The sequence below is a fragment of the Diprion similis genome, chromosome 10, assembly GCF_021155765.1.
Source record: "Diprion similis isolate iyDipSimi1 chromosome 10, iyDipSimi1.1, whole genome shotgun sequence".
Lineage (NCBI taxonomy): Eukaryota > Metazoa > Arthropoda > Insecta > Hymenoptera > Diprionidae > Diprion > Diprion similis.
This window is the reverse complement of record NC_060114.1, coordinates 7,028,587-7,050,744: the sequence shown is the minus strand read 5'-3', so window position 1 is coordinate 7,050,744 and position 22,158 is coordinate 7,028,587. Positions and strand designations below refer to the sequence as shown.

Sequence of the window (22,158 nt, the reverse complement as noted above, 5' to 3'; positions counted from 1 at the left end):
AAGTACAAAATGAATTTTTATTGGAGTTTTCCACTTCAACGTACTTTACGCAAGGTTTCTGCACCAGAGGTGCTTTTGGGGATCAAATGTACCCAGAAATGAAATCACAACGCGCTTGAAGAACCTTTGGGTTTAAAAAAGGTACATTTTTCCTCCATTACTTAAAGAGATCTAAAACAAGCATTATTCTTCTTTTCTTCAATAAATCAATGAAAATTCGCACGCATAGAAACGGAAATTTCTATTAATTTTCACACCGTACGATTATCACGATTTCATTATTCCACTTCAATTTTTTCCATTCAGCGATTTACGAAGAAGAATCAAGCTTCGTTTTTCAGCCGCCTGCGGCGCTCTTCGCGTCACAATCAATGCAGTTCGGTGTACATGCCTACTTCTACCAAACACGACACACAGACAAAGCGCTCGAATCCGGTCACCGTCTCGCTTGCTTCGTGCCCGGGGCGCCGGAAGTTCGGACCGGTTCTTTTGGCTCTGGACGCCGTGGTTCCCGCGGCCCCAGTCAAGCTGCCTTGTCAAGAATTCGGGAGGAAGCTGCCTTCCTTGCTTAAGGGATAAATACCTCCGAGGTCACGCCGTTTATCTTATTCCAACTGCGCTGATGTGCTTTGATGTAGCGGTGTTAATGTGTCAAAAAATGCGCACAAAAAATTGTTGTTGTTTTTTTTTTTTTGTTTTATTTATTTTGCTTTCTAATTCCATCTCACTGTCAATCATTTTTATGGTCAGTTTAGTTCAATGCCGATGAAGAACTTAAAATGTATCAATTTGCACGTAAGCAATCACTGATCGTTTTTCCTTTTCGTTGATCCTTTTGGATTTTGAACAACTTTTTTCCACCATCGAAAGGTTCCTATTTTCTATGATTCAGAAGTTTGCTTCGTTTTCTATTCTCAAGCTCATCAAATATCGTAGTAAACCAATGGAACGACAATATTTTCAAAAACGTTTTCACTCTCCATCGAGGGTAAAATTTGTGTGTGTGTTTTTTTTTTTTTATATGTAGTCAGGAATTAAAATTCATCGCATTCCCGATTAGACAAAAAAACTTAATTCAGCAATTGATTAAATATACAAATGCATAAATATAAAATTATATATGGTATAACTAAATCTCTCAAATTCATACGAGCAAGAACATTACAAAAATGTTTTTAATAAGACCAAAAACAAAGAAGAAAATCAATATACTCATTTTCGACTCACCGGCAATATCTGGCCATCCTTTGGTACTCCCTGAGCGGTTGATTCCTACGTTTTGTGGTAACGAATGTGAAGCCCCGGGAGCCGGTCGGCCTGATCTGCAAAAAAAAAAAAAAAATCCATCATTGCATAGGCGGTAGTTGTTGAATTGAAATTGATAATTACAACCAACGTTTCACTGGTTTAATCGTTCACCTGCAGATAGCCTCAAGATCTGTTTTTCTGCCATGTCTCTGATTCAACATATACGCGGCAGTTAAAGAGTAGAAATTTTTGTACTAGAAATGTTTCTTAATTAACATTTAATTATATTACAAGCTATACGAATTAAAATGTTCGCTTTTTCATTTCCCACGAAAGTACTGCAATGCAAGACGAAAACACTTATGTGAAGTCCCCCCCCCCCCCCCCCCCCACCCACCCTGCCAGCCCGAAACTCTCCCAAATTTCAAGTTTTCTAATTTGCAGACGTTTGCACACGCAGCCGAATAATCAATCATATCTTCAGATAAACATTTGTTTCACGGCGTGAGGTACTACGAAAACCCTCAAGTAAGATGTGTACCAACCGTCAAAATAAATCCCTATATTGTTAGGGAATTATTTCTCTGGCGAACGCTAACCCTGCTCAGTATTGATGTGAGTTATTAAAAATCTCGCTCATTTTTTCCCCACGCAGATTCAACGTCACAACAATAAATCACCACCGATCTAGGGTATTTTGGCGCCGTTGGTACACGTCTTACTTAAGCCCAGTCCAGCGCGAGAGAGACACTTTTTTGGAGAAAGAAGCTGCACTCCTAGGTACACCGTGTATATTCACACCACGGTACTGTGTGCCAGGTAGAAGAAAAAAGTATCTAACATACGTAGCTGTTGTGTACTTATATCACTAGCATATTATATGGCGCAGCATGCGTTGGTAAAGCAGCAAGTGACTGCGCGTCTCTCTCTCTCGAGATATGTCATGGCCGTCTCAGCTGATAATAAAATGTGTCGTTCTGAATATTCGTTCTCTTTAAAGCCTTTATAATCCCCGAAATCGACTATAGATAATTCTTACAGTCGGCATGTCTAACACTTGTACCTGAAATAACAAAACTTTATATGTTTTTTCACTAAATTGAGGTAGGAATTGATGATTATTCGATGTAAGCATTAAGATTCGATTAAACATAAAATTATAATTACATTTAGATCTCAGGACGCGTGAAATTCTGAAAGATAGAAACTGTCGTCAAATTTACCCGAATTTTGGCTATATCAAAAAACATTCATTCGGCCGTTCGACTATAGAATTGTCACAGTGAGTCCCAACACAATTTACCACAATAATCCGCGTCGCTCCTTACAAAAATGTATTATTGATAACCAACAGATCAAGCATTGAAAGCCTACTTTACTAACGCTTACAACTATCTTGACAGATGACAAGTGACGTTTGAGTATATTATGATACTGAAAAACTTGACAGCAATGACGAAGAAACAAATTATATGCAGAGCTGAAATCTGATACCCGGCGAAGCTCCAAATCTTTATGTAACGCATAGATGGGGTAAAAAGTTTTTCAATTATTTTTTGAATAATTCTAATAACATAAAAAAATATAAAAAAAATACAACATATATACAAATTTACGACTCATAGAATATCTGAAAAAAATCTTTTCACGACATGACTTGACATTTGTATTATTATTATCATTACTTTTACTTGATAATCATTGTTATTATCGTTATTATTAGTTACGGTAAATAGGAGAATAAAGAATTTGGGGTTTATCTTTGCACTTTTCGTTTCTATAATTGAATATTCTTCGCTACGATCCAATCTTCCATTTTTTACCTGCTCCAAGCATATTACAAAAATATTACAGCCTACGAGAAGAAGATCTGAGCTTTGATATCGGAGAGCTTATACAGCACAGTGTCAATTACGCTATGCTGTGTGCATATGTATAGGTACGCATAAAATTACATACATATAGGTATATATGCATCCATTTATACGAAATACATGCTAATGAAAACCGAATGCGGTAGGTAACTAAACCTTAGGGTGAGTGCATTACTGGGCAGGGAAAGGGGAGAATGAAAGAGCCGTTCTGCGTTCCAAAATTAGTCGTATTAAGTCTGAGCTTTTTTCCGGTAGATATATGTATATATATAATGCATTTTGAGTAGACATACCTACATGCATTATACATATAACTGTAGTGCAGCAGCCGCATGTCCTGGCGTTAAAATAATATTAGTATATGTATATGGTGCGCGTGTAATGTTCGTCATATGCTCACGGATACGAAGAAAAATAGATCCAAACCCCGATCTACATCTAGACAAACGCGTTTCTAGGCATAGATATACGTATAGACGCGTAAGTCGAGAGGAAACGCCTAATTTATTAGATTATTTTTTGTGGTCAACTACTGTGAGCCTTGGTTTGGATTTGGAGTACTCATCATCATCATTACTTCGGATCTTTTCATATGTGTTGGTAAAAACACATTTTCCAAAAACTGAAAGTGTTTCGAGAAGAAAAACTCAGGAGTAATTCTCCTCTATGTTATGCCGTATTTGAGATGCTGGATTGTGGATAGTTTTTTGGATGAAATTATGTGCTTTTTGATGATCAACTTGTAGTTGGTGTCAAGACGAATCCAACGAGCCCAAGCTCATTGATATCCGATTCTCCGTTCAAGAGATATCGGACTTTGAAGTTCAACTCGCCTGCGACTAGCCCGATGCGATTTGGCGAGCGATGGGAGTTCGCGCTAGCGATGAACTTCGCACGGCGATATCTCGCGAACGGTTCATCCGATTTCGATGAGCTTAGACGCGTTGAATACGTCTTGACGTCTGCTACAAGCTTTGGAGTACCAAAGTACAAGAATTCCCTGACAGTCACGTCAGAATTTAAGAACAGCATCACGTAAATTTCTAACTATTTTCATCGAATACCGACAATTCCGATATTACCGACGAATGCGATAGTCATTGGCGTCGATAAAACAGGAAGTATAAGCCAACTCGTCAAGTGGCGATGATGAAGAGATCCCTTCTCGGACAAGTCGCAGTGCAAAGAAGAAAATGGGAGAATTGTTGCATACACGGAGGAACGGAATAAACGTGAACTGCGAAGTGATGGACACCGAGTATGCTCGGTGCTATTCTCGTACTTCCTGAACGGCCATGCAGCTTCACAGGCAGCATTTCCTGTGCTCGATCAGCAACAACAGCACATCAGTAGACGACGGTTAAGCAGTATCGTCGGGTGTAAATAAAAGCTAGGTACCCATTTAGAGAGAATCAGGAATTTATCCGTTTACACCTCGTGTCGATAAACGATCAACGACCAATCCGCCCGGTAAACGGCTATACAAAGTAACCTAACCTAACATAAGAACTGGATTTATGAACCGCCATCTTGAAGCAGACTGGCGCTGCTGTTGGCTGCTCAGCACGGACTTCCGGAGCCAGTTTACTCGTTTGCTTAGAGAGTAACAAGGTTTAGAACGAACGAATGTTACCCAAAAAATTCACTTCGAACTTATTAAATTTCTTTACATATTCGCATCAATTCAGTAAACGAATGTAAATAACAAACTCGTGTGTGCTTATAGGTATGATAATTACGCAATTGCAGAGAAGGGACAGCAGCGAGCATTCATCGTTAGAGATATTAGGCCTGATCACCTACGCGGGAACTAAGAAGGGAAACTTGTGCTAAATACTCTTTATACAAAACTATGTATACAACTTCCTCCCACGTCTAGATCTAGGAATGAAATCGTTAGCGATTAAGAGCGTGACGCGTGGGCTCCGGATAGATAATATCGAACCTTTCCTGATTAGGAAAAATCAGCGGTCATTTCATTGCTATATGCCGATAGGATCGATTTTCGAAAGTCTCGTAGTTTGTAAACACCCGATTTGCATCTATTGCTCTCACAAATACTGTTTTAGTTTTTAATAGGTGTTACGTAAGGTCAGTTTGGCAATACATCTCATTATTTTAGTTGTACAATCAGTTATTTAGTAATTTATACTGAATAGTACAACAATTTTGCCACTAAGTGTACATAATTAATTTACTTACATAACTTACGTTGTCGTTTGGTTAGTTTTCGCTGAATAATTCGTAATAATTATTGTAACCAGCTTTTAGTATTCGGCATAAAATCATTCAGTTATAGTTTCGTTTACAAGTGATTACTCAGAAATCGATTGATAGAAGTATAAAGAGTAAAAGAGAATCATGAAATTGACTAAAGTTCAATCTCTAGTACATTTCTTACACGATTTAATCACCACACGGTACAATCAGAATCAAATTACACAAAGAAGAAAAATGTCCAATCCAAACGAAGACGATGGTCTTTACAAGCGTTAGTTATTTTCAACACAAAGTCGATACGTGCGCGGAATAAAAAACGCATCGCGGCCAGGTATACCGATCATTATTTCCCCTCCGAAAAAATTTCAAACCTTGCACAAGGTCCACTTCATGTCCTGAAGCTAGCAACCCACGATGTCAAATTAGGTGTGCCCAAGCAGCAGCAGTTGGATGGTCAGAAATCTTTTAAATCTTTGTCAAAAACCCACAAATGCATATTTTGAGGGTTAAGAAAGTGAAGGTGACAAGTTTCGTAAAATTTACCCGATTTTGAAAAGAGCAAAATTTCGATGCTGAACCATTTTTGTAGCACCGAATCGATCACGTTCGTGATTTTCAAGTTGTGACAAAAAGCTGTTTTGGTACCGAGTTAAATTATTTACTAAAGAATCTTTGAAACCGGTATGGTTAGAAATCTACAAACCAGTGTCGTCGTCAAACTTATTTTTCTTAAGGGCTCTAATCTAAATGGTATCGATAATAATATACACATTTTTATCACTGTGGGTGATTAGACTTTGGAAATTGGCATTCGCACATTAAACTGTTATGTATCTAATATATCAATTTTTACGTCACTTCCACACGATATGACGATGAACAGATTTGCCCCCGGCCATCTGGTCCACAGTACCTGATTCTTCATCCTCTAGCTCTCTTTAATGCAAACTGCATTCAGCGATGCAAAATTCTGAGAATATTATAGTTATCGATTTTTTTTATTTTTATTTTTATGATCCTTAAGTACATGCGTACTTGATTAAGTATTCTATTAATATATATATATATATATATATATTATAATCAAAAGATGCTCTGTCTGAGCTTAAACCGCAGTTTTGATGCTGTATTAATAACATTTATCTGCGGAGTGAGAAAGAGAAAAAGAGAGAGAGAGAAAGAGAGCAAACGAGCGATAAAGATAAAAGTATTCGTTGCCTATAATTTTATTTGTCTTTAATACTCAATTCACGAAGAATAGAAGAACTGTTTACGAATTGACGATATAAAAAAATCTGGAGAAAAATCTGAGAATATTATCATCACGTGACTTCTTTCATTATGTTGTCAAAGGTTGAAATTTCTGAACTAAAAATTATTGTTGTTTCTTGGTTTGAGTTATTATGTATTAAGTATCTTTAACTTTTCTTTATGATTTTCTATTTTATAAATATCAATTACGTTTCTTTTTTAAACATATATTTATAAAACATGCGATGAAATATTGTTGGTTTGTAATATGATACGTACTATAGAATTGTTGATAGTCAGATGATTTCCCGCACTTATACTCGCTCGGCGTTCCATTGCCACGTAACAATTGATCAGTTTTTATACATGCCAATAGTGAAACAAACACACGACCATTGGAATTTTGTTGAAAACCGAGGCAAAAAAGAAAATTAAAATCTATTTTATTTACTATAAATCCGTACGCAAATGAAGAATAAAAAATTAATCTCACAGGTAATAACTAAACGAATTTCAAATTAACCGCTCAAATAAAATGCGGACTTAGAAATGGCGCGAAATTTGATAACTTTACGGTGTGGCACCACGATAATTGGATATTACGAAGTTCCATTTTGTTCCCGGTATGATGGGAAATTAGTAAATTTCTAAATTCGCGCTTTTTATTATATTCTCAAAGTATCTACCGGGTGTTTTATGTTAAATGTTGCAAGTCGTGCAGGTTAAAATATCTTTCCGCGCGTTTTCGTGTCAGTTTGCGTAAGTTGAAGGACAATATAAAGCAAAAGTAAAAGAACAAAGAGGGGGAGACGGAGAGGAAGGACGAATTAGGCGATGAAGAACAGAACCGAACCACAACCAATGCGACCCAGCATGCAACGCTGCACTTCTAACAATAATAGCTGAGAGGCTGATCACCGTCACTTCGCTGCACCTCTCACTACTCTTTTTCCTATTTCTGTTTCTTTGCCTTCTTTTTTCTCTTCTTCTTCTTCTTCTTCTTCTTCTTCTTTTCCATCCGTATCCAAAGTGCAGCCCCGCATGCATGTATGCATCCACAACATGACCACCCACTCAAACGACGCGACTATAAATGTGTGGTTGAATGTATTCCTGATGATGATGCACCCGAAACCCAAAACCATCTCCGTGCAGCTCTGCAAAGAGTTTGAACCCTTGAGAAAAATGATGCAAAAATACACGAAAAGTTGAACCATTCGTTTCTATAAAAAGAACCATAAAAATCTTTCGTCAGATTTTCTGAATTCTAATTCATGCAAGTAAATCAAATTCAAAATCTGCTTTATCGTTACCGAAATTTTTCACATTGACTTTATCGTAAAATAATTTTTGAAAAGTCTCGTCAACAGTTTTCAGAGATTAATTGACCTGCGGTAGTATCGGATGATGATAAATTTTATTGAGTAAAAAAATATTTTCTCATTAGACGGTGATGCAGCTTCTGGTGTGAAATTGACTTCACTACTGAATTAAAGTAACAGCAGGCAGATGAGAATACAAGGATTAGAAGAAAAAAAGAATCTCATGAATAGTAGAGTGAAACAAGAAAATTGCAATTCCTCAAAAGACTTTTTTTTTCAAACTTTTTATAACGTGAACTTGATCTTCGAACCTTCAGCCTATTTTTAAAAAATGAAATGAAATTTATCCTGACAAATATCCTGTCTTATATCATAGTATCCACCACTGACCTCCTGTGGCAGTCTTTACAAACACTAAGACTTTCTCTAGTGACGTAAACGTTGTTTACCATCGTCGTCGGTAAGGAGAATAGGCTCAGCGAAGTAAAGAATCGACGAGAAATAATAATGAAAGAAATTAAAGAGGAAGAAGAATAGAAATAAGTATTAATTAAGTAATAAAAAAAATATAAAAATCGATGAAATTTATATAAGAGATTATGAAGACGAATTAAGGGTATGGAATGAAAAATCTTTTACCGACCGTTTCCACCGCGGGATATGTTTAATCGACAATAGAGAGTAAAAGTGATAAGTATAATGATTCAACACTATGCAAAAATTAATATAAGATAAATTTGAAAACAGATGTTAGCGATCTCTCTGATTCTGATAAGAAAAAATTCAAAAATAAATCGTAAGATACGCATCGAATACGTCCAACTTTATCATGCTGATATACCTAGTCGACGCTCAACAAGCTTCGGATTAGCCATCAATTGTTTCCTGAGGTTTGAAGATGGAATCAGTAAGAACGTAATAAAGAAAATTGTGATTTTGCAGGGATACTTTGATTCTTTAAATGACAAATTTCAGAATTTTTACAGAAATTAATTAACGACTGCAAGTGGTCTAGCCATCCAAAAATACGATCCTATGACTTGCAGAGGTTGAAAAACATGAATGCAATATCTAAAAGTGACCGGAATACGCACAAAAAATAAATTCACGATGAATGTAAAACAAATAACCAAAAGAAAAAACATAGTAAGTCAGTTAAATTTCGATCCGATGATGAAATCTACATTTTACATCAGCTTAACCATGTGAAAGACACAAAATAGTTTTGACAACGAAGCATATGACAAACTTTGTACAGAGAAAAAAAAAATTGTGAACAGTAAGGATCCATTCGAATATTTTGGCTACCGTCTTGATCTTTTTCGGTTTGCAATAATTGCCACTCATGAAGCAAACTGTCTGTTGCAACATCACTTCCAAGTTGAAATAGTGCTTTTTTTAAATAACAGACTAAATCTTAAATCAGAAGACGAAGTACTTTTTGATTGGTAGTTGTTCCATCGCATCCTAATATAAGGATATTTGCGCAAGGCAAAGAATAAGTGTGTGAAGCTCCATTCAATTTGTTCTAGCTCTCCTTCCAATCTCAATCTTTGATCAAATATCCGTTGTTATCTTTTCGAAACATTCTATTTTAATAATTACACTTATTGTTTACGATTTCAATTTTTTTTTTACTTGCCTGCACTTTTTATACGCTGGGTGACGTGACGTTCACGAACTTAATTTTTACATGCAATGGACAAATTGATAAAAAAAATTAAAACAGAAAAACGGAATCAGTTTTCGAAAAATAGAATACTTGACTCTCGTCGAAATGCTATCATAGGCCGTCAAAAATTTAAACGAAACGTTCGAACTTGGATAAATCATGGTTCGAGATGACGTTTCACGGCCAAATCACGTCTACGGGACTCCTACCGAATAAAATGTTTCGATCAGGGATCGTTGAGTAAAACCATTGCTTCAAAAAATATGACATGGGTGTAAAGTCGAAAAAAATCTAACTTTTGATAATGATTAGTACGAAAGTTCAAAATTTCCCAGAAACAATAACTCACTTACGATGACATACAAAATGCATCGAGGCTGATCGTGCCCGATCGATCAATTGTTATATTGTATAATTGATGAGCCGAACTTTCAGTTGAATTGAGTAAGAGTGTGTCATTTTTGATACATAACCAACAATAAATATTTCAATTACGTCACGGTGTGGTCAATATCAGATTCGAGTAACCTTATTGATAACATCGGATACCGATGCCATGAGACGGGGAAAGAAGTTCAGTCAGTCTCTGGCCAGTGGCCTGCAGCACCTGTGCTACCAATAAACTAATTTCGCAGATTGACGCTGGCTGTTTGATCAAGCTTGATCACAAGTGGGTGACTGGTTCACCGAAAATCGTGAACAAAAGGGAAATCATTGTGCAGTAAAGGAATTGCGAAAGCTGGTGGTCGAAGTGTTCGAAGAGACGAGATGATCGAGGTTCGGGTTTTCTCTTTATCTGACCAACGAGGAGAGGACTCACCTAGCGTAACACGGATTTCGGTGAAATTGAAGGAGCTGACTCGAGGTGATATCAGAAGAATTTTAGACCCCCAAACATGTGCCACTGGAGCCTTGTTTTCGAGTTATTCGCAAAAAACAGTTTTTTTAAATAACTTAAACTCGGAGCGGAACAGGAATCCGCTATCATGAAAAACATTCATTTTAAATAAGGAATAAGATTTTCAGATATATAACGTGCAATTTTCAATTGTTTGTCTATCCCAAAATTTTATTTCTTATTTAAAACGAGTATATTTCATGACAGCCGAATTCTAAAAACATTTTTTGCGAATAACTCGAAAACAAGGCTCCAGTGGAGTATGTTTGGGGGTCTAAAATTCTTCTGACATCACCCCGAGTCACCTCCTTCAATTTCATCAAAATCCATGTTACACTGTGGGAGACCTCTCCTTGTAAGTGAAAGAATATGGTACATGCCATATTCTTACTACTCATCTTGTTCCTCTAGCTTCCACGTCTCCTCCGGCTTGCACACAGCTGAAAAGCACCTTCTACTTCTCTTAGGCATCCTCTGCACGTCTCTCTCTTTACATCCTTTGTTCACTCAAAACCCTACTCTCTTCAAACACACATCTCTACTCTATATGCAATTGCAATAGTCATATTCTCAAATAAACCATGTTTCGACCAAGAAGGAACCATTATTCAACATCTTATCCAAGGCCTTCGGGAGTGGTTACTTTGCGTGGGAATTTAATAATGCGTAACGGACATGACACTGGTGGCAGCGGTGGTATACGAACCCACGCCTTCGAAGAGACTGAAGAGCCACATCGAGTTGGTTTGGATTTGTTATCAAACTGTCGAACCTTAATATAATCATTAATTTGGATCAAGGAGTCATCTGACACCATCAGAAATGTTTCTATTTTGAAATCATTGGGACATTGTTCAAATAATCTACTGCTTGTTAAGCAGGACAGCTTGAAGATAAAAATTCTTTTTGTAGTGCCATCATCGGCTTTCATTGCTTATAAAATTTTTTCAAAATGTAGTCACTGCTCATTGACGTGCCTAAAGAAAACAAATATCTCTCGGATGAAAGGAATTCTTAATCTAGGAATTCCTAGGAATAATTCTTGATATTGATGAACTCATTTATAAATACCAAGCCACGTGGTCGTTGATAACAGATCCGAGAATCGATGATTCGCTGAGAACGAAACAACTTTGACCGCTTTAGTGGTCGAGCATGATAATCTCTTTAGTAGAGAACTAAGTAACTTGAAATCCAACTACATGTGGCTAGACTGGTAACCGGGTTACCATATGACTATACAAGAAGTAATAAAAGCTAATCCAGGTTTAAACGCTTGTGCCTAATGATTAGTGTTACTCATAGCTAGGGTGGGTTAAAATGCGAACTGTAGTTCAGGCTTTAAATCCCCTACACTGATCGTTCATTGAAACAAGCTATAATCTCGCATCATATCTAGTGAGCAGTATACATGCTCATACCTAGCATTTTAATAAGCCCCTTCAAGTGCGATTAGTATCTCTGTGTGTTGTTATTAATACGATATCCGATACAGAGTGAAACCAGAATATGAGGAAAAATTCTTTAACGTTACTGTAGAGAAACATTCCATTGAAGAAAAGCAATCGTATTATCCATGGTACAATTTTCTCGCATCCTTGTCGTGTTTTTTTTTCAGTGTCGTAAAATGTGATACGTTTTCAATTTTACGGTCGACTAAGTTGGAGATTTGATGGTTGGCAACTGCGTCACTGAGTATGATCGTGTAAAATACAATGTCGACCTTTCGACAATTCGCAAATTTAACGACGTACGCGGTTGCCATTGATCAAGATACCCGTGTGGAACAAAAGATAGGCGATATCGAATACCATTGTATACACTTATGTCGCGACCTGATTACAACAGGTTTACCTGATGATATTTAGGCACTGGTTGTCTAGTCACCGCAGATAAGATCGACGTTAAAATCGCGGCGGCGATTACATATCTCCGTCATGTAAATGTCATCAGATTTTCTGGACGTTTAAGGCTTTTATTCTTTCCTCCTCAGCGAAGGATCACGACATGTTGAAGAATCAAAACCCCAGCATCCCAGGAGAAGGTGCGGAAGCAACCGACATGGACGATTTTTTCGACGACGAAAGTTCGCCCTTGACGGTGCAGGACGAATACGGTGAAAGGTGAGTGACCATTACCCATATTCGGCATCGCGTGAACGATTCCATTTCCAACGACTGTCCAAAGGTCATCAGGAGACACCAAGGCATGGGACGTGTTCCGCAACCCGCCGTTAAGGAGAGACTCCGGTTCGATGGCAGATCAGAAGTGCATCGAAGTCACGCTGAAGATCCTCAAACTATTGGTCTATACCATCGTGTTCGCGATAGTCTTGAGCTGCGGCGTGATCGCGAAGGGAACGGCTCTCCTCATGACCTCTCAGCTCCGGGTTAACCGGACGGTTTCGTACTGCAACCGGCTTCTAGGTAATTTGCAACGATCCGGTAGACTACCAAGCGTGACGAAAGAGTCTCCAATGTTTTGATCTGCCACTAGGGACGGAAAAAACTTTCGTTGCGGTGCTACCGGAAGAGGAAAGGGTGTCGTGGATATGGTGCATACTGATCGGGTTTGCGGTGCCCGAAATTGGTACGCTGATCCGGAGCGTGAGAATCTGCGTCTTTAAATCGTCGAGGAAGCCCAAAGCCGCTCACTTCATCTTCGTGTTTTCAATGGAGACGCTACACGTGATTGGACTTGCGTTACTATTCATGAGCATTTTGCCCGACCTAGACGTCATCCAGGGAGCAATGCTGATGAATTGTGTATGTTTTGTGCCAGCGTTACTCGGTACGTTATAATCGAAAATTGGCAAAAACCAAACCGCATAACAAAATCCGAAATTTGATTTCAATCGCAGGGCTTCTTTCGAGGAATGAAAAGGTTGACGGGGTAAGGAAGCTTCCGTATATCCTAGCCGACGTCGTTGCCTTGGCTGCACAGGTGACTTCCTTCATAGCTTGGCCGATCCAGAAGACCTCGAATCCAAGCTTGTGGCTGACTCCAGTCTCGCTTATTCTCGTGTCCTGTCGATGGTGGGGGAATTACGTCACCATCCACAGTCCCGTGGGTGAGTAATTAATTAAAATTGCGAAATCCAACTGCTAAACATAATAATCCGATGATCGATGGGTGAATTGGCATTAAACCACAGAGATAATAAGCTCGCTGGGTCGAATTGAGGAGGAATTGAAGTACACGAGGTACTTCACTTACATCTTCGTCTCCGTATGGAAAATCGTTGCGTTTTTCGCATTCTCCATACTGATTCTGCACTTCAAGGGAAACACAGTAAGTCACATTTTCACCATGGCCGGGAATACCTTCAGCAACCACAACATCACCGTCACTGAGGTCCAGTTAACCATTGGCGGCGGAACGATTCCGGAACTGTCTGAAGTTGTCCCAAACGGAATATCGGTGGTTATCACAACGACGTTCTCAACCCCGATATACGTATTACTGATGCAAATGCTTGCAGCATATTTCATCTACATATTTGGTGAGTTGGAGAAACGCGATTTTAAGCTGGTTTCCAAATTTCGACTTAGCTTCGTCACATCGTTCGTTTCTTCTTTTTTAGGTAAATTCGCGTGTAAGATAATGATACAGGAGTTCAGCTTCGCGTTACCGATCAGCCTGACAATCCCAACGTCAATTTCCCTTCTCACCGCAGCCTGCAGTCTTCGAAATCGAAATCCCTGTTTTTTCCACGGCACGCTTCCCGATCACCTCTTTTTCGACTCTCCAACCTTCAACTTCCTCACCGATTTTATATTGGAAGAGCACGCCTGGGTCTGGGTCTTGTGGCTACTGTCCCATACTTGGGTAACGATCCAAATTTGGACACCAAAATGTGAACGTCTTGCCTCAACTGAGAAGCTCTTCGTTACGCCAATGTACGATACACTTCTCGTCGATCAAGCAATGGCACTGAACAGGCGGCGTGACGACCAGCCAGAAATTTCGGCCAAGGTGAGCACAACGTTTTTTGACTAAAAGTACCGATCAAACATGATTTCATGCCCATAGAATGCGGCGAGTAAAACCAAAACAAAGAGAAAAAAACAGGATGACAGCGACTCTGATTACACTCCGTACGAACAAACCAATGATTCCGCTCTGGGCACGACCATTACCTACACCAGTGATCTGGTAACGAGGGTTTACGTCTGCGCTACAATGTGGCACGAGAATAAGGACGAGATGATCGATTTTCTGAAGAGCATACTTCGATTGGACGAGGATCAATGCGCCAGAAGAAACGCCCAAAATTTTCTGAACGTGGTTGATCCCGACTACTACGAATTGGAGAGTAAGTTTCGACCGCATGTAGTGAATTTTGAAGAAGTGTAAACAAATAATTAATCACTAGAGAACAACTTAGCGTAAACAATAATTCAAAAGATGTCAGGTATCAACTTTTCACTAATGATACAAATCTCTCCTGAACCCCATCTCCTCAGCTCACATTTTCTTCGACGACGCCTTTGAGGTGTCCGATCACGACATCAACGACTCGCAGGTGAACCGATTTGTGAGATTGCTTGTGAACGTGCTAGACGAAGCCGCTTCTGACGTCCATCAAACCCGAGTTCACGTTAGTGCGCCGAAAAAATATCCGACGCCTTATGGCGGTCGTTTGGTCTGGACGCTACCGGGTAAGACGACGATGATCGCCCATTTGAAGGACAAGAGCAAGATTCGGCATAGAAAACGTTGGAGCCAGGTGAGAGTGGGCCAGATGTTTGATGCTGACATCGTATAGCATAAGCAAAAAAAAAGTACAGCTTCAGTAATGTCTGTACTTTCTAGGTGATGTACATGTATTATCTCCTCGGACACCGATTAATGCAGATGCCAATAAGCGTCGATCGGAAGGAGATAATTGCTGAAAACACATACCTCCTCACCCTCGATGGCGACATTGACTTTCAACCCAACGCCGTTAAGCTTCTGATTGATTTGATGAAGAGAAACAAGAACCTGGGCGCGGCGTGTGGTCGCATTCATCCTGTGGGGTCAGGTAATTTCGAAATACAGTAGGATCTCGATTATCTGAATTAATTGAGACCGAACCTAATTCGGATGTTAAAAAGCTCGGATAATCGAACTTCAGTTTTTATCTTAAAAGGAAGTTCCAGTCGATTTTGACGAAAAATTAATATATATCCAAAAGGATGCTACCTAGTGGATTGTTTCTTTAGGGTTCGATGATTTATAAGCAATAGGATCTAACGAAGTCATGAAAACCATTGAGATCTAGAAAAAATTCCTTTTTTTGATTGCACTTGTCATTTATTTTGACTATTCTCCAAGCCTGCACATTGCTGGCGCGATTCGGGCAGTGACGGCCCGATTTTATGTTCAACAGAGACACGCGGCTTCATTTCCAGAGCTGTATATGAAACCATGTAAATGACAGTTTTCGACAATCGATCGACAGAGTGCGCGTGAAGCAAATATGCAAGATCCCTTGGTAAAACTGTCATGCCAGCCTCCGAGACTCGTAAATTCTATAAAACCTGTTTCATCCGTTTTTTCCAGATTCCGATATTTTCACGTCTTCGTTAGTTCCTAAGACTCGTAAATCATCGAATCCCAAAGGAACAATCTGTTGCGTGCCATCGTTTCAGAGATGTATTCATTTTTTGTTAAAATTGACTGGAACTTCCTCTTAAGAGATAGTAATGTATGTATATATACAACAGTCAACTCTGTGTGCGCTACAAGTAACAGATAAAGACTTTTGGTAGAAACAAAGTATGTATGCACAAACAAACTAACGTTGGAAGATGAAGAACGCTACTTCGCGCCAATATGTATTTATTCACCTGACATTGGGATAATTGAGCGTTCGGATAAATCATGTCATGATTTGGATAATTGAGCGTTCGGATAAATCATGTCATGATTCGGATAATTGAGGGATCGTATGATTGAAATTCGGACAGTCAAGATTCTACTCTACGTAAATTCTATGGCAGCATGGCGAGTTGACACCTAAACCATTGTAGGTCCAATGGTATGGTACCAGATGTTCGAATACGCGATCGGGCATTGGCTACAAAAGGCGACCGAGCACACGATCGGCTGTGTGCTCTGCAGTCCAGGGTGCTTTTCGCTTTTCAGAGGAAAGGCACTTATGGACGATAGAGTGATGAGCAAATATACGACCAGGTCAACCGAGGCACGTCACTACGTCCAGTACGATCAGGGTGAGGATCGATGGTTATGCACTCTGCTGCTGCAGCGTGGCTACAGGGTAAGTGTGATGAGACCTGAACTTTCACTTTCAGAAACGAAAAAAATACACTCGCTGAATGGAAACGGTAATGTCTGGCTCTTTTTCATCGCATCTTCATTACACTGGTCAACAGTGGTTATATTGCTTTTGAAACAGTGCACGATCTCACTAGAGCCGCTCTGGATAGGACCCAAGCTATTATCTCAGGCACAACTCTCAATAAAGCTGCGCATCAAATGCAATGTTTGCACGCTTGGTGGTGAAGGGTAGAGTCCATCCGATTTATGAAAAATCGCTTCTTTCCTTGTCCCGTAGCGCCCTATTGAGCCTCTGCACTGTATTTGAGTGGTCTCAGAAGGATTTGATGTCAACGACCCTATGAGTAAGCCTAGTTTTTAGAAATTGGCTGTAGTTATTTATTTTATCGACATTTTCATGCATGACTCAAGAAAGCAATATTTAGACGGGGGGTTAATCACGCATCGACTTGATGTACATCTGATTTCAAGATTACAAGGATTTCAAAATATACCAGGGATTTCAAAAGATTTCAGAAGACTTCACAAGATTTTAGGGGTTTCGAAAGATTTCGTAAGATTTCGATAATTTCAAATATTTCAAGAGATTTCACAAAATTACCAGAAAAGTGTACACCAGATCTCAAGAGTGATTAAATCCCTCGTATTTAGATGATAAATTTGATTTTTTTTTTTTTTTTTTATATCTAAAGTTTATCAAAAAAATACTATCAATAGCTCTAGTTATATTCACTTTATTCAGACAAGAGCAAAAAAAATATAGAAAATATAATGTCTTGTTGTTCTCTCTATGAAAAATCGGGCACCACGAGTTCAGTCAAAAGCGAGGCTATTGGGGTGTGCAAAAAAAAATTCGGTAAAGTATCTCAAATAGAATATCTCAGCCAAATATGAGCTTTAAAATTGATTTTTTCGGTTTTTCATTAAAATAATACGTAGCAAAAATCAGAAAATGTTTTAATTATCTTTCTCTCGTAAACGGCTTGAATTATAAACTACATAAATGCAAATTCATGAGATAGAATTTTCCTAACTCTAACTGAATAAGAAATGTTCGCCAATAAATATTGAGTTTTCTGAAATACAAAACTACAATAACATCAAAACTACAGCCAATCTAATACAATCATAATTATATTCGTAATTTTTATATTTTCAAACACAAAGATTCACAGAAAAAATCAGGACAGCAAAAAAAAATTTTATTTTGTGTTATTGACGTCATTTTTAGGTTGAGTATTCAGCTGCCAGTGACGCTTATACCCATGCACCCGAAGGATTCAACGAGTTTTACAATCAAAGACGCCGTTGGGTTCCCTCGACAATGGCCAACATCATGGATCTGATTATGAACTCTAAGCGTACCATCAAGAATAATGACAACATATCGCTGATGTATATGTCGTACCAAATCCTGCTCATGGGTAAGCTGCCTACGTGCTTAAATTAATTTTCATGAACACGATAATTAGTGTGATAAGAGCTATGTATAGGTGACCAGATAATTAACGCAATGCTTTTGGAATTCACAGTTGGTACAATCCTTGGACCGGGTACAATCTTCCTAATGTTGGTTGGAGCCTGTGTTGCTGCATTCCAGATCGATAACTGGACAAGTTTCTTTTGGAACTTAATCCCGATTGTGATATTTATGATCGTCTGTTTCACTTGCAAATCTCAGGTGCAAGTAAGTATGAGAAAATCGTTTCACAATCTAAAGATATGTACGGTAATAAAGTAGCTTTAGAATATTGCGGTTGTTTTGCATAGAATTAGGCTCAGGTTCGTATCTACCTTTCGTTTGCTTTTCTTTCTCATAATCGTGACACGATCGACTGCTTTTTCAGACTACTACGTCTTAATCAATATGACTGTTCATTGAACGATGAGTTAGTGACTAGCTTCGCTACTGCAATTCCCTATTCATTCAGAGAACAACAAACTTCGATACACCGATCCTTGATTTCCTTTTTGTGCACAAAACTGAAATTTTTTTTTCAACCTTCAACGGTAATGAATAGTGTTTAATAAATTATCTTTGCAGCTTTTAATAGCCGGATTAATCAGCATCGGATACGGACTCGTAATGATGGCTGTGATCGTTGGAGTTCTAATACAAATAGCAGACGATGGTTGGGCCGCGCCCAGCTCTCTTTTTCTCTTCCTGATAGTCGGGCAGCTGGTTATAGCAGGGCTCATGCATCCCCAAGAACTGCTCTGTCTACCCTGCGGAATAATTTACTACGTAACAATACCTTCGATGTACCTGCTGCTGGTGATATATTCTATCACAAACCTGAACAACGTTACTTGGGGAACTAGAGAAGTGCAAGTAAAGAAGACTATTGGGGTAAGTAAATACATTACTGAATCACGTAATGTTTTACAAATGATGAAAAAATCGTGTCGAATCATTTATCCGTCGATTTTCACAACAGGAATGGAACGAAGAGAAAAAAGAGGCTGAGAAAACTGCGTGGCAGCATGAAAACAAACCGCTTCTTGACGTCCTCCGAGAAGGCAAGAGCATCAACAAGAATGACCAGGGTTCTATAGACTTCTCATGCGCTGGTTTATTCAGATGTATGCTTTGCACGCACAACAAACCATTTGACGAGAAACAGGAGCTAATCACAATCGCAGAGTCTTTGGAGAAACTTCAGATGCAGTTGAAGAAGATAGAGAGGTAATTAGGCATCAAAGAATAAATTTCGAAACCTTTTTAATTCGAAATAACAATTCGTCTAACGATAGGGCCGTTGAACCTCAACCACATCCACCAGGACGGAAGTTTACAATGGCCTACGCAGATATGATGGATCCAATCGAGGAAAATTCAATCGAGACCGATCAACTGGACAGTGAGTCAGATACGATGAGCCAGGATCCGGAAGTCCACCGCGAACGCACCTTTCTGGTGAGTCCTTACTGGCTGGAGGACGAAAGTCTTCAGAAGGGAGAAGTCGACTTCCTTTCAACTCAGGAGGAACAGTTCTGGAAGGAGATACTCGACGAGTATCTTTTCCCAATTGATGAAGACCGAGCAGAGAAGGTGAGCGCACTTCGGGGTTCCTTTGCTTTGACGGCCGGGTGAAAATGAAAAAATTCTGTAAGCGTGGATTTTCTTTATTGCAGGAACGTATCGCTGCTGATCTGAAGGAACTTCGAAACAAGTGCGTCTTTGCATTTTTCATGTTAAACGCACTGTTCGTGCTGATCATATTTTTAATGCAACTGAACAAGGAGAGCTTGCACATCAAGTGGCCGTTCGGTGCTAAGACAAACATCACCTACGACGAGAATTCTCTTGAGGTGACACCATCAAACTTTGACGAAGTTTAATTTCTGGATGATAAATCATGTACGCCTGTGGTTTTCTTATTTCCTCTTACAGGTTCACATAAGCACAGAATCCCTACAACTCGAACCAATCGGTATTATGTTTGTCTGCTCGTTCGCACTGGTTATGGTAATCCAGTTTATAGCTATGTTCTTCCATCGGTTTGGAACATTAGCCCACATACTAGCAAGTACAACACTGGACTGGTATTGTTGCAAGAAGGTAAGTAAGTGCAATTCAGTAGAGAGAGAGAGAGAGAGAGAGAGAGAGCACGAATATGAGACAGCAAAATTTATCTTATTAAATTTCATTCAACAGGCAGAGAATGCTTCGATTGAGACGTTGCAGATCAACGATGCAGTTGAGATAGTTAAAGACCTTCAAAGATTGGACGTAATGGATCGTGAATACGAGGAAATAACCAGTAAAGAGCCTGGCCGAAGGAAGACGGTCCATAATTTAGAAAAAGGTAAACGAAAGACGCGGGTGATGAACAACCTGGACGACGCTTTCAGGCAGAGATTCTTCAGTATAGCAGAAGACTTGAGTAAGGTCCTACCGTTATTAGATTTCGAGAAACTTTACAAATTGCTTACGGCTAAAAACTTTCTAATCTGTCTAACAGGATTGCCCACCGAAATGGCAACACGAAGGTCGATTCAAGCTGTAAAAGCATTCGAGATTCGACGAAACACAATTTTGGCTGAAAGGAAGCAGTCGAAATTGCAAACCCAAGCAGGGGGGAGCAGTATATACGGAATGTTCGGGAAACCCACTAGTATGCGTCTTAGGCCAGTAAGTCATCCTGATAATTCGGACGACGAAGAATTCGACAGAAATCCGGGCGTCATCAACCTCGGATTTGAGCGTGAAGATTCTCCTAGAGTATAAAGTGTTCATTCTCTATAGTGAATCCCAGAAACTTGTTACTATTGTGCAGTGCAGTGAAATTTAATCTACTGAAATCTGGCGCGGAACCTTAAGGTGCTTATAAAGACCCGTTGTACACCTCGAAAACGCGGGGATGCAAAACTCCTATACCGCTCAAGCGATCAGAGTGAAACTTGGGCAGTTAATGCCTTATTTTGGCGAAAAGTGGAGCGTCTTTTTACTTTTTCAAATTTTGAAAAAAAAATTTACAGATTGGTTACCACCCATAGAAATTGGCAAAGTTTTCGCAGTTGCACTGAATGGATTGAACTATCCGGTATGATGCCACTCGGCGGTGATAAAACACACATTTTGAGCACAGTCCCATGAGACTTGATGGTGAAATGACGAAATGGCAGCTGATCTGGTTCTCGCTTACGAAGTACACTGAAATCTCATTTTGGCGACACTTGTTACCGACATTACGCGCATGTCGGTAATGTATGCGTGTAATGTCGGTAAGAAATTACCGACAAATGTCACCAAAATGAGATTTCGGTGTTCTTCGTAATCGAAAACCAGATCAGCTGCCATTTCGTCACTTTACTATCAAATCTCATGGGACTGGGCTCAAAATGTGTGTTTTATCACCGCCGAGTGGCATCACACCGGATAGTTCGATCCATTCAGTGCAACTGTGAAAATTTGGCCGATTTCTGTGGGTGGTAACCAATCTGTAAAATTTTTTTCCAAATTGTAAAAACGTAAAAAGTCGCTCCACTCTTTACCAAAATAAGGCATTAATTGACCAAGTTTCACTCTGATCGGTTGAGCGGTATAGGAGTTTTGCATCCCCGCATTTTCGAGGTGTATGTACAAACGGGTCTTTATAAGAACCTTAAGTTAGTGCGCGAGTGAACTTCATTTTCCGGTGGCGATATCAGTAAAATGGAATTTGTTTTCTCTCACTCTATTTCGCTCTTTCTTCCGAACTTCGATATTCAACCATATAATAAAAATAATTGTCTCTCTAGGCTACTTTTTGTACAAATTTACATTCTATTTTTAAATATTTTGAAATGTTAAATAAATTTTTACATAGAATCAAAAGATAATCACTGTTGTTTCGTGACCAAGAGTCGCTTTGCTGCTTTTATCTGTAAAACCCCCACCAGGGA

The 22,158-nt window shown here is 39.1% G+C and overlaps 2 protein-coding genes across 2 annotated transcripts in view; one reads left to right on the top strand and one right to left on the bottom strand.

Annotated features, from left to right (window-relative positions):
• The window catches only part of LOC124411942 (putative uncharacterized protein DDB_G0277255), a 56,674-nt gene extending 55,374 nt beyond the window's left edge, over positions 1-1,300 (bottom strand). The window contains exon 1 of the mRNA XM_046891498.1: positions 1,228-1,300. Within this exon, the coding sequence (XP_046747454.1) occupies positions 1,228-1,244 (17 nt within the window). The 5' untranslated portion in view covers positions 1,245-1,300. The remainder of the gene's footprint in view (positions 1-1,227) is intronic.
• A 10,895-nt stretch (positions 1,301-12,195) lies between these two features.
• Positions 12,196-22,016, top strand: LOC124411940 (chitin synthase chs-2-like). Its single transcript, XM_046891495.1, has 20 exons — positions 12,196-12,608; positions 12,673-12,911; positions 12,982-13,275; positions 13,346-13,555; positions 13,640-13,987; positions 14,069-14,460; positions 14,518-14,800; positions 14,952-15,214; positions 15,301-15,511; positions 16,503-16,750; positions 18,002-18,194; positions 18,303-18,457; positions 18,815-19,120; positions 19,209-19,456; positions 19,525-19,822; positions 19,906-20,082; positions 20,165-20,332; positions 20,429-20,657; positions 20,736-21,094; positions 21,884-22,016. The coding sequence occupies exons 1-19, from the start codon at positions 12,493-12,495 to the stop codon at positions 20,999-21,001; spliced, it is 4,644 nt and encodes a 1,547-aa protein (XP_046747451.1). The 5' UTR covers positions 12,196-12,492; the 3' UTR covers positions 21,002-21,094; positions 21,884-22,016.
• The last annotated feature ends 142 nt before the right edge of the window (positions 22,017-22,158 follow it).

Excerpts from the sequence above, each read along its gene's own strand:
- LOC124411940 (XM_046891495.1), top strand. The coding sequence starts at position 12,493 with ATGTTGAAGAATCAAAACCCCAGCATCCCAGGAGAAGGTGCGGAAGCA. Across the intron at positions 12,912-12,981 it reads GTACTGCAACCGGCTTCTAG|GGACGGAAAAAACTTTCGTT; the intron begins GTAATTTGCAAC and ends ATCTGCCACTAG. Across the intron at positions 13,988-14,068 it reads ATATTTCATCTACATATTTG|GTAAATTCGCGTGTAAGATA; the intron begins GTGAGTTGGAGA and ends CTTCTTTTTTAG.